The sequence below is a fragment of the Arachis ipaensis genome, chromosome B05, assembly GCF_000816755.2.
Source record: "Arachis ipaensis cultivar K30076 chromosome B05, Araip1.1, whole genome shotgun sequence".
In the NCBI taxonomy this organism is placed as follows: domain Eukaryota; kingdom Viridiplantae; phylum Streptophyta; class Magnoliopsida; order Fabales; family Fabaceae; genus Arachis; species Arachis ipaensis.
The window spans coordinates 21292790-21305676 of record NC_029789.2 but is presented as its reverse complement, the minus strand read 5'-3'; the positions used below and the strand labels follow the sequence as shown (position 1 = coordinate 21305676).

At 34.4% G+C, this 12887-nt stretch overlaps 1 protein-coding gene across 8 annotated transcripts in view; it reads left to right on the top strand.

Annotated features, from left to right (window-relative positions):
* LOC107643304 (DNA repair protein REV1) overlaps window positions 7472-12887 on the top strand; it is a 12511-nt gene continuing 7095 nt past the window's right edge. For 5 of the 8 annotated variants that reach the window (XM_021123351.1, XM_021123349.1, XM_016346908.2 and 2 more), the window contains exons 1-12: window positions 7472-7788; window positions 7875-8004; window positions 8180-8295; window positions 8378-8454; window positions 8581-9095; window positions 9604-9741; window positions 9976-10108; window positions 10199-10287; window positions 10423-10473; window positions 10556-10759; window positions 11660-11779; window positions 12223-12315. In XM_021123351.1, the coding sequence (XP_020979010.1) occupies window positions 7610-7788; window positions 7875-8004; window positions 8180-8295; window positions 8378-8454; window positions 8581-9095; window positions 9604-9741; window positions 9976-10108; window positions 10199-10287; window positions 10423-10473; window positions 10556-10759; window positions 11660-11779; window positions 12223-12315 (1845 nt within the window). In that variant the 5' untranslated portion in view covers window positions 7472-7609. Of the gene's footprint in view, window positions 7789-7874; window positions 8005-8179; window positions 8296-8377; window positions 8455-8580; window positions 9096-9603; window positions 9742-9975; window positions 10109-10198; window positions 10288-10422; window positions 10474-10555; window positions 10760-11659; window positions 11780-12222; window positions 12316-12887 lie in introns of those variants that run through there. The other 3 variants (XM_021123353.1, XM_021123350.1, XM_021123354.1) reach the window with 3 other exon arrangements.

The following is a 12887-nucleotide window of genomic DNA, read 5'->3' as shown; positions in this document are numbered from 1 at the left end:
TTGTAGATTCCTTTAATTCTTGCAATTAATAATGTTTACTTCTATTGCACTCTATGTGTTTGTTGAAATGCCTCTTCTAGATATAGTGTAGATTTTGTTCCTCTTGGCCTAGGTAGAGTAATTAGTGACACTTGAGTTATCTAATCCCTTTGTTGATTGATAATTGGAGAGATTGCTAATTGGTTTGGAGTGCACTAAAGCTAGTCTTTCCTTGGGAGTTGGCTAGGACTTGTGGCTCAAGTCAATTCATCCACTTGACTTTCCTTTCTTTAGTAAGGGTTAACTAAGTGGTAGCAATGAACAATTCTCATCACAATTGAGAAGGATAACTAGGATAGGACTTCTAGTTCTCACACCTTACCAAGAGCCTTTTATAGTTGTTAGTTTGTTTTCATTGCCATTTATATTTCTTGTCCAAAAGCTTAAAAACCCCAAATATAATTCACAACCAATAACAAGACACTTTATTATAATTCCTAGGGAGAACGACCCGAGGTTCCAATACTTCGGTTTATAAATTTAGGGGTTTGTTACTTGTGACAAACAATCTTTTGTATGAAAGGATTATTGCTTGGTTTAGAAACTATACTTGCAACGAGAATTCATTTGTGAAATTCTATACCATCAAAAATCCATTCATCACTCTTCCCCAATAAATATTTCCACAACTGCCCTTCGAGCCTCCTCTTGGTCAAATTTGAAAGCATTGGGTGAATTTAAAACACTACGCTTCTCTATAGTCGGTGTGGTCGTTGTTTTTCTTCTTTTGTTTGAATCATTATTAGGATTTTGCTTGCATCTTCTCAAATGACCACCCATTGAGCTGGTTCCATTTCCATATTGTATTAAGCTACCACAATATTTGCATTTAGCCTTTTTCTTGATAGCATTTTCTACATCAAAATGATCCCAAATAGCTGATCGATTTTTACGAACACCTGACAGTGGAGAAGATGGTTGAGTGCTAGCAGACATCCCTGCTGCTTTAATATTACTGTTTTCAGTCATCTTGCTCTGCATATAAAGCAAGGTATATAACTCTGAAATGGACAAATAGAATAATAAATAAATAAAAAAGAAAAGAAAAGAAGAAGAATGAATGAACATAAATCAATCTAAACCTACCTCTTTAGTTTAGCAGAGTAACACACAAGTTCCTTTGTGAAAGAGAATGTGGTATATGGAGAGATCTGAAACGTGAAAGTGTTGTGTGTGACTAGTAGGAATGAATGAAAATAATGAGTGGTGAAAGCACCACAAGAAAAGGAAGCACACACACACAAAAGTTGAGTACTACATCTAAAATCTAAATATGTATATCCATCCATCCTTAAACAAAGAACCCCACGTCCTCTCTCTCACTCAATCTCAACAACACAACAACCACTCAATCAAAGTTAATCCACGGTTAAGTAGAAAGAGTTTATGTTTTGTTTAATTAAGTATCTTAGATAATTTGGTCGAAAAGAGAAGATGAGTTGTTTCTCATATTAGACAGGCACACACACTAAAAGCCAACCAATATCAGAATGTTCCCACTCTCTCTTTCTATCTCAGAGATTTTGAATCAGCACCGTTGCCCCCACCGCCCCCACCTTTGTCTATCTCCCTACAAAGCCAACAACCATTCGCAATATCAATATGATCAATCAATAGATGAATAAAATAAAAAGAGGATGGTACATGAGGTTGCTGTTTCATCTTTGAACTTAGTATATTTAATTTAATTTGTATTCGATTAACTAACTATCTAATAACAAAGGATATGATAAATAATAATTAATGGATAACATTTTTAAGCTTTATTTTGAATTTGGTCTTTTTTTCCCTGTTTGAAACACACTAGTAGACATATATTCTATGTAAGCCGAATATTGATTTATACAATGGATTTGGTTCCTGACTGACTGTTGGAAATTATTTGATACCACACTTCTTAGGAAATTAGAAACATGATTATATTCAAAAGAAGGATTAATTTTGATAAATGTCAAGTGTTTTAGGTGGACAAATAATAGTAGGAAAATCCATTGTCTTTATATGCACTTCACCAATGGCAGTTCCAAAAGTTTTTGGATCCTCTAAATTTTGAATTTCACTTTAAATGGTAAAGTATGATCTTTCATCATTTATTTCATAGGTGGAACCAAGAGAAAATATGAAAGAGAAACTATTCAAGGGTGAAAGATCACACGTTACTCTTTAAAGTGAAATTTCAAAATTTAGAGGATCCAAGTCCGTTCCAAAAAGAAAGAAACAATCTCCAAAACAGAAGTTAAGAAAATGCAATTAGGTGATGGTATTTGCATCAACTCACCGGTTTGGTTTGACAATGCAAAAACAAATTGAAATCAAACGGTACAAGAAAACAAAAAACGTTCCAACCATCAACCTTAACCAGGATCAGAAAAATCAGAACCAAGAACAAAAATAATAAAATAATCAGTCCAACCAAAAACCATCAATAGATGAATGAACTAAAAAGAGGATGGTACATGAGGTTGCTGTTTCATCTTTGAACTTAGTATATTTAATTTAATTTGTATTCGATTAACTAACTATCTAATAACAAAGGATATGATAAATAATAATTAATGGATAACATTTTTAAGCTTTATTTTGAATTTGGTCTTTTTTTCCCTGTTTGAAACACACTAGTAGACATATATTCTATGTAAGCCGAATATTGATTTATACAATGGATTTGGTTCCTGACTGACTGTTGGAAATTATTTGATACCACACTTCTTAGGAAATTAGAAACATGATTATATTCAAAAGAAGGATTAATTTTGATAAATGTCAAGTGTTTTAGGTGGACAAATAATAGTAGGAAAATCCATTGTCTTTATATGCACTTCACCAATGGCAGTTCCAAAAGTTTTTGGATCCTCTAAATTTTGAATTTCACTTTAAATGGTAAAGTATGATCTTTCATCATTTATTTCATAGGTGGAACCAAGAGAAAATATGAAAGAGAAACTATTCAAGGGTGAAAGATCACACGTTACTCTTTAAAGTGAAATTTCAAAATTTAGAGGATCCAAGTCCGTTCCAAAAAGAAAGAAACAATCTCCAAAACAGAAGTTAAGAAAATGCAATTAGGTGATGGTATTTGCATCAACTCACCGGTTTGGTTTGACAATGCAAAAACAAATTGAAATCAAACGGTACAAGAAAACAAAAAACGTTCCAACCATCAACCTTAACCAGGATCAGAAAAATCAGAACCAAGAACAAAAATAATAAAATAATCAGTCCAACCAAAAACCATAACCACAATCAGATTTTCTCAGGTCCAAGACCCACTAATCATCAAACTCTAGTAAAAATTGTGGATACAGATTTTTATTGCAACAAATTTCTTTCAAAAAATAAAGGGAAACTTAGAACAGGGAAAAATTCAAGAAGATGAGAAACAATGGCAAACGACGAACCAGAAGTCTAGAATACGCAGAAGCAGATGGTGACCCACTGACCCAGAAGCAAGAAGAAGATCTAGTTGTCCACACCTGTGACAGTGAGTCAGCGACGGCAAAACCAAAGGACAACGATGGCTAATGTGTAAGGAAGCACTAGAAAACGCAGAAGATGAGAAACAAAGGTGAGGCCGTTGAAAGAGACAACAGGGTGCCAGTGCTAATTGCCTGCTCCGATGCCGGCTGTGGCGAAAACCAAGAGGGAAGAGCCGAAGAAAGAAGACCAACATGGTTATGTGTGTGAACTGAATTGTGGATTCACGATTAGATTAGGATTTTTTTTTCAATTTTGGATTTTAATTTGGATATGGATTTGGATCTGGATTTAAAATTATTTAAATAGTTTGGATTTAAAAACCAAATTATAAAATAGATCCAATTTGGTTTGGATTTTTTTTTAATTTAAAACTATTTTTTTAAAATGGTTTGTTTCGGATTTAGTTTAAAATCCAAAATTTGGATTTTTTTTCCCAGCCGTATTGTTAGCATCCTATGCCACAACAGATAGTAATTAGCCCCATGATAGGTCTTGAAGAATGCTCCGTCCAAATGAATCAAGGGTCTGCATCCACTCTTAAATCCAAGCTTGCAGGCATTGAAATAAATATACATTTTGTCAAAGGTAGGGGGTGACTGTGGCATGGGAATAACATCTAGCAAGGTAGTAGACTTTGGATTACTTCTATGTATCTCCATCAAGTAGTCCCTTAGCTTCTCATATTGTTCTACCTCATTGCCCATAATCTTGTCTTTTGCTTCCCTTACAGCTCTATAAACCATCTTAGGGTGTACAACAAGATCGAACTCTTCTCTTAAGAAATTAATAGCTTCATGTGTGGTCATGTGGGGCTGGGTGGTCATCCTTTTCTCCACCTTCTTTCTCATCCAGTGTTGGTCAGCTGCATTGTTTCCTAGGTCCTTTGCACATGTATGCTCATTCCTATATGTTTTCACTTGGAAGCACTACAACTGTTTATTGTAAGAGAGATGGGTAATCCAAGGACAATCTTTACCTTTACAGCCAACTCTAACTCTTTTTCTGTCATTTTTTATTTAGACCAACTCCTTTCCTTTAGCAATAAACGAATCCTTCACAACATCCTTGAACCTCTTAATTATAGTAAATCTTATGCCAAGCTCAAATCTCCTTTCTTCGAAGCCATACTGTTCATCAAACTCAGGCCAATAGTATTTGTTTCCTTCATCTTCTAATGAGACATGAGTATGCAGATCCTCAGATTTATACTCATACACAATGTCCTCATCCTCTATGTCTACATCACTGACATAATCTGCAATTCCTGTCCTCATGTTGGGCTCCCTAGCAGGCCTAGCTTTATTGGACTGTCTTGTAGGCCCACTTGTGTTAGGCTGTTTAGCAGGCCCATTTATCTTTGATGAACCTTCTCCAGATGAGCCCACTCTTCTTGCTTTAAACCTCTTCCTTTTAGACACATGTGTGGCTTATTTTTTTTTGCTTCTCCTGGGGCTTAATGTTTTTTGTCGACGATGGAGACACTTGTTTCCTCTTCCCTTTGGCAACTCTAATACTACTGCCACCAACATTATCTTCATCACTCTCACTCCCACTTTCATAACCGGGAGGTGGTGGTTTATACAACTTATCTTCCGCATTGTCATCACTATCATGATCAGTAAATGAGTCATCCAATATCTCCAACTCATTTGGATCCACTTGTTCTTTAACCTTAGCATTTTTCTCACAAGCACCATCTGCAATATCAGGATCATCAACAGGTTGATAAAAAAAATACAGAACTCATCAGTGTCTTTGTTCCTCAACTTAACCTGTTGCACTTGGTTGATCCCTATATTCCCCCCTCAGTACATGCAGCCCTGACCCTATATCCTTTCTTTTTGGATCATACCAGTAAGCTTCCTTACATGATTAATATCCCAATCCTTTAAATAGTGTGATCAAATTCTCAAAATTGACAAAATTCAAGTCCATGAGTGAAAACCTCTCAACTTGACCATGAAGATAGACTAACTCACCGGTAGGTACCCTTGAAAAGTAGTCCCCATGATAGAAAATAGGAACACCAAATACATAATCTATCTACAGCGTTTTTCAACACACAAAACAACACAAAATCATACATAATTAACAATGATCTAAAATTTTCAATCGGGTACGCCTTAAACATTGCCCTAGACCTTACTAACCCCACACAACTAATTAGCCACTACCTTCACTTACAGTCCCTATAAATCCCATCCTAGGACATGCATAACAAATAAAAGGTACGAGTACAATAAGTTTCAACAACAATGTACTTACTGCTCTCCACATCGGACATAGCTACAACAACGAAGCTTCGCTGAAGCTGCTTCACAGAACACCAACGCAACATGGCAAAGATGAAGCGTTGTATTTTTTGGAGGGAAAACATCAGTGCTATGGCTTCTTGTAATTGTCTATGATTGATATGGGCATCCTTAATATATTTGATATGAAGCATTAAACTATGTTTTTCGAAACGTCGTCGTTTTAGAGCATAAGAACCAATCTGTCTTATAACTTTCTATAACGGACTATGTCAGCCCCGTTAACAACACCTTGGCGACACGTACACACACTCCACGCCACATAAGCGCCACCTAATTTGACTCTGTTACGTTTGGCCAACCAGATTAAATGAAAAGACTCATATGTCAAGCGTTTCGAATGGTCAGAGAAGTTTTCGTATTTTCCAATTTCGATGAAGTAAAATATCTACAAATGAAAAACTCAGGAATCTATTTATTTATTTTTTATTTAATAAAATTTAATAATTCATAAAAAGTGATATCATCGGATAAATCAAAGTCAACTACATACTCTTCGTCTGGATCAAAATTGTCCTCCATGTCATTGACCAAAATAATACATCAGACAGGCTGTGCTGCTAGTTGTGTCAAATTATCATAACCAATTGAGACTTGTAAGTTTGAACTAAAAGCCCAACATGCACTCCAATATCCCCCACTCAGCGAACTCAGTCACTTGTTGCATTAGCACTTTTTATGACGGTCAAACATCAATCGAAGGTGTTCATTATTTTTGAGATATAAAACGCAATATATGAATTATTGGTTGTCAAAGATGATAAGAAACTTGAATTTAGATCCTCTAAAATGAGGACGCTGATAAAGTGGTAAAGTGAAGGATTAATTATCATTAATTTTATAATTTTTTATGAAATGTGTGTTTTACTATCTTAATTTAAGAATAATTAATTCTTTAATTTACTATGTTATCAATTTTCTTATTTTAGAAGATCTTAATCCGAAGGCATATGTATAAATATACACAAATTCTAGTTAATATGTATCTTTAGTTATCAATTTATACTAAAAATTGAAGTCTATATTAATCATACCTTGATGAGACTTTGAGTTCCTCTTGGTATATGGTCTGAAGAATGTTGAAAACTTTTTATTTTATCAATTTTTTTATTTTAAAAGATTTTAATCCAAAAAACTTATATTTAACATTTTATATTTGTCAAAATAAAACTCTTTAACATAACTAAATATTCTGTCTAACTCAAAAGACATTACATCCTCACTATTTTTTAAGTCGATATTTGAATATACACTCACAAAGATATATGGAATAAAAGTAGATAATTTGACAAACACTTAAATAATGTATGAAATTACTAATATAAATTTTAAATTTTGACTATTAAAATATTGTTTATAATATCCAAATTAAGTATCTCATTTAAATATGGGATATATGTATAAGTATCTTGTTATTGCTTATAAGAAAATAAATAATAAGATAAGTAATATCTATAGTAAAATTTATAGTATTCACAATTATAATAGCTATATAATTGTTATTAAGATTAAAAATATATTTTTTGTATTTTAATAAAACTTTTTTTAAATTAAAAAAATACTATTAAATAATAATAACAAATACTATTTCAATTTTAACAATATTTTTTAAGATAACTTAGCCCCTTAGCATCACTAAACAATGGTAAAGTGGTTGTCGCGCTGCCTGGCGCTAAGTTTGATTTGAAAAGGAGGCGGCGTTGTTGTTGTTGGTTTGTAGAAGAAGCAAACGAAGCGCTCTTCCTTCCGCAGCTCATTTCCCATTGCAGACCACAGTGAGTATGGACTCGCGTCTCTCCAATTCCTCGTCTTCCACTCATCACTCTAATTCTAAGAAAAGGAAGAAGAATGCCACCGCCAACAACACCAACCAGAAAACCCTAGGCGTCGCTTGGGGCTCAAAGTCCCTCTCTGCCTCCTCTTGCTCCTCTCGAAAATCCCCGTTCTCTGATTTCAGCAGGTATTTCCGGACTCATTCATTTATCATTCCCAACATCCTTCCATGCTCTTCGGCCTTTTGCTATCTCCCGCTATATATATATGCAGTTACATGGCACACAAGAATTGCAAACTTCAGAACCAGTTCGACTCCGAAGCTTCCGCATCTGCTGCTCGGAAACCAATTTTCAGTGGAGTTTCTATATTTGTTGATGGTTTCACGGTCCCTTCCAGCCAGGTTAGTGCCTTTTTTTTTTCCTTTTCTGTTAAATATCAAACAACAATATGGTTGAGTTAGCTTTCCTTGTTTTGGGCTTAGTGCAGAATGAAATTCTAAGTTTGAATCAGTTGTAGTTTGTTTTGGTTCGGTAAAACAAAGGGATGACTTGACGTTAATAACCAACATGTTATAGGAGCTGCGGGGCTACATGTTAAAGTATGATGGAAGGTTCGAGAATTATTTCTCAAGACATTGTGTCACACATATTATCTGCAGCAATCTTCCTGATAGTAAAGTTAAGAACATCAGGTTTGATAAAGTCATTTCAATTTTGAGGTTTAATCCTGCTCTTTCTTATCCATGATTTTAATTATTGGCTGGTCCAATGCAGAGCCTTCAGTGCAGGACTACCAGTAGTAAAACCCACTTGGATTTTAGATTCAATTGCTGCTAACAGACTCTTAAGCTGTATGTTCTTGCATTTTTCATGCACCTATATTGATTTCATCTTCATCAGCAAATAAATTCTGCCATATATTTTTAAGGGAGCGAAAATGGGCTGAGAGTGACTAAACCTTCATTTTGCTTTTCCAGGGGTGCCTTATCAACTTGAGCAGGTTGCTAGTAACCAACCAAAACTGTCAGCATTCTTCACATTGAAAAGTAGCAAGATGTCAGAGGACACTTTTACAAATGCCCTTTGTCAAGTGGAACCAGACGTTCAAGATTCATTCCCAAGGGTTGGCCAACTGAAGGAGAGACACCCATCTGAAGTTGGGGAGATGGTTGAAGTTTGCAGGCAAATCAGTAATGAATCGAATGATATTTCCTCCAAGAAAACTGATGTATTTATGATGGAAGAGCCTATTGGTGAAAGAGTTATATGTGATGAAGAAAAGCTTGCAGAAGCAAACAGTTCAGAAACTAATAATGAAAGAAACACTGAAGGGGAGCTTGATCCTACTTATCAAGAACCTTCTACATCATTTAGTATTCCCTGCTCAGATAACCAGAATGTACATCAATTTCCAAGTTCTGAAGCCACTGGATCCTCTAAACAATGTCATTCAACTCTTACAGACCCCAATTTTGTAGAAAATTATTTCAAGGTATTGATTTTGGAAGAAGTTTGGATCTTTGTATATTGCTTGGAAAAATGATGACTTTGTTGGCAAATTTTCCGGGCCCATTCATTTGTTATCTTATATGCTCGATATACCATGTGTTAACCATTTGGATATATAATATTATGAAAAATTTATCAGGAAACGAACATAAGCTCCAATGATAAAGTTGTTTATTACATCAAAATATAATGTCTTCAACTTCAATAGATAAGGTGAATGAAAAGCTGATTTTTGTTTTTCGGTTTGGGTTGAGGGTGGACAATGAATCAATGGCCCCTTTCTCTCATATATAAAGGAAGGATGCACATGTGATGTACTGATATGATATTGACTTGCTTCTCACTTTATTTCCTTGATTTTCTTGTCTTACATCGTCATAATCTTGCCGTTGCCATTATTATTATTATTATTATTATTATTATTATTATTATTATTATTATTATTGGTGATTTTATGTTGTAACATCCTGATTCAAGTTTGGTATATGTAGAATTCACGACTTCACTTTATAGGAACCTGGAGACAACGGTATCGAAAACGGTTCCCAACGTTGTCTACTGGTCTGAATAATGGAATTTCTAACAGTAATAAATCCGATATTAAGTCGGTTATTCTTCATGTTGACATGGTAAGCTTTACATTTGAGGTTGTTGAATATAAATTATTGTTGTCATTTTACTTTTGATTTGGATTTTGAATAAATATGTCAACTGTATCATACGAAGATATGTAAGTTTGACTTTTAAAAATTAGCACTCCCATCCCAGTTTTATTTTTTTGCCTTTTTTTTTACTAATACCTGCATTATGGGCTTAAACTTTAAGAATAATGTTGTGTTTGAATACTGTGTGTGCTGCCCCAGGACTGCTTTTTCGTTTCTGTGGTTATCAGAAACAAACCTGCGTTGTTTGACAAGCCTGTAGCTGTATGTCACTCAAATAATTCGAAGGGAACATCTGAGATTTCCTCTGCAAATTACCCAGCTCGTAGTTATGGTTGGATATATACCAATTTATATATAACTCAATCAGCCATATTGTTTGCTCAGTTTTTTGGTATCAAACTATGCTCTATGTTGCTGCTAGGTATCAGAGCTGGTATGTTTGTTCGAGATGCCAAGGCTCTTTGTCCCCATCTTGTTACCTTTCCATACAACTTTGAAGCTTATGAGGAAGTAAGCAGTTGCAGGATGCATAGTTGAATAACTTACAGAGCAGAATATTATGCTTTATGGCGTATCATTCTGTGCTCCCTTTCCCCCTTTACAGTTGATTTTTACCACCATCTCTCTTATTTGGATAACTTGCAGGTAGCTGATCAATTTTATAGTATATTGCATCGGCATTGCAACAAAGTGCAGGTCTTGTTGGGTGTTCTCAAAGTGCATAGCATAAAGTAGTTAGTTGATATCTCTTTAGTCCTTTAACTGCTACTTGATGTAGGCTGTAAGCTGTGATGAAGCATTTTTGGACTTCACAGATGCTATGGTTGAAGATCCTGAACTTTTGGCTTCATCAATTAGAAAAGAGATCTATGAAACCACTAGGTGTACAGCAAGTGCTGGTATAGGGGGGAATATGCTTATGGCTCGTATTGCTACTAGGACCGCAAAACCAAATGGTCAATGTTACATAACTCCAGAGAGAGTATGTTTTGGAGTATTATGTGATTCACAACCTTATATCTTTCTTTCTTGTTCGCAAGCAAATTTTACTTATCTCATTTAGCCATAATAGTGTTTGTGCCATGAATTTTATGCTGAATCTTGTATCCTTGTATATTTGCAGATCATAGTATCGATGTACTTGGTGCTCTTGTTATTCTCTTTTTTTATTGTTGTCTATTATTCTTTATTCATAACATTTAAATGATAAATAGCTCTTTTGTTCTTGATGGCAATTGGTAGTTGTAGAGATTATCTTCCTATTAAGTTCCATTGCGTATTTAGATTTTGCTCAAAAGTGATAATTCTAAGTTTCACTTATATTGTGTATTATTGGAAGTGACTCTTTATGGTTCTCCAGGAAGAGCTTATGATAGTTTATGTTCAATGTTTTCGATATATCTTATCTGGCTTTCAGAACATTTTAAAGATCAACTTATTCCCTTGTTTCTCTATATACTGCTGATGTTGTGCATTTTTTAAAGGGAGGAGAGAATCTGGAGAATTAGAGAATATGTGTTAATCTGTGATATTATCATTCTGTGTGAGAATCATTGATACAACAGAATATATAGTGGGTTGCATAGGGGTAGATTAGTCCTATTGATCACTAAAGCAGTTATAGTTGTCACTAACAAGTAGCAACTAGGCAGTTATCATCTCCTATAACAGAATATAACAGGCTACATCCCTTCTATACTCTTTATTTGTGACATTAACTAACGTCATATTATCATTTGTGATTTCTAGCTGTTGTAGTTCACTTTGAACAAGAGAATCTACTTCTTACATTCAGCTTAAGTATTTTGATATTATAGTTGAGGTGTGGTATATATCAAATTATCAATATTACCTTATCTCTTATTTAGTTTTACATTTTCAGGTTGATGATCATTTAAATCAACTTCCAGTTGATGCTCTTCCTGGTATAGGGTATGTTTTACAAGAGAAATTAAAGAAGCAGAGTGTTAATACTTGTGGACAGTTGCGAATGATTTCCAAGGTTCTACAGATTTCTATTGATTCTTCCTTAATAACGTCAATTTGTAGTGCTTTCTGTCTGTCATCAATCAATTCCCCGTGGTCTTAGCTATTTTTCTCATTCCTCGAGTTTAGGAAGGCACATGGATTTATAAGGCTTATCATAAGTGAATATATATGCTCTGTTGAAATAACTAATTTCGTCAGAAACTTTGGAAATTATATTGAAGACAATAATAATATGATACGATAAGTTCTTTCGAGCAAAGAAAATAAAAAAAAGAAGTTGCAGCCCTTCTTTATTCAAGAATATAGTCATTGCACAAACTTGTGTGTATTCTTGCAGCTTAGTTCATGTACCTCTATACTCCATAGCTATGTTCAACATTCCTTTTGGTTTATATAATTTAAAGACATTGACATCTGTAAATTCAAGATTGTATCCCTGCTTTCTTTTTTTTACAGAACTCACTGCAGAAGGAATATGGAATGAAAACAGGGGAAATGCTGTGGAATTATAGCAGAGGAATTGATTATCGATCAGTAGGGATCATTCAGGTAGTGAAAAGCCTATCATTTGTCCTTAATACTTTGCTTTAAAATCCAAACTTGATTTGTCATCAGATTTGAGGTAGGTTAGATCTCCTTAACTTCTTATTAGACATTAAACCATTTGTGCCTAAACATAAAAGCTTAAGCTTTTGGGGTAGATGGTAAACATGGTTTCAAAGCCTTAGAATCGATCCTTGTTTGCCTCTCTCTTCTAAATAAAAATTGAATTTTAGTACAAGGATGATAAGCATGTGCCTTGTTCATACTTCAAGCCCAAAAGAGGCTTGACGTATTGGATATAAAATCATTCCTATGCTTTAGCTAAAAGTTTAAGTTTCTGGGATAGATGGTTCACGAGTTATGATCAAAGTGTTATAAGTCATAAACTTTTATTTTCTTTCATTTTAGGACCTACTGTGCAAACTTTTCTTTAATGGTAGTCTAGGTTTGATTAACAACTGTAAGAATGGTCTTGGACTATGACTAAAAGGATATAACTGTCTGGTTAACAAGATGTGATATGCACATATGGCGTGAAATCACGGTTCTATTATTATTATTATTATTATTTTTTAGGG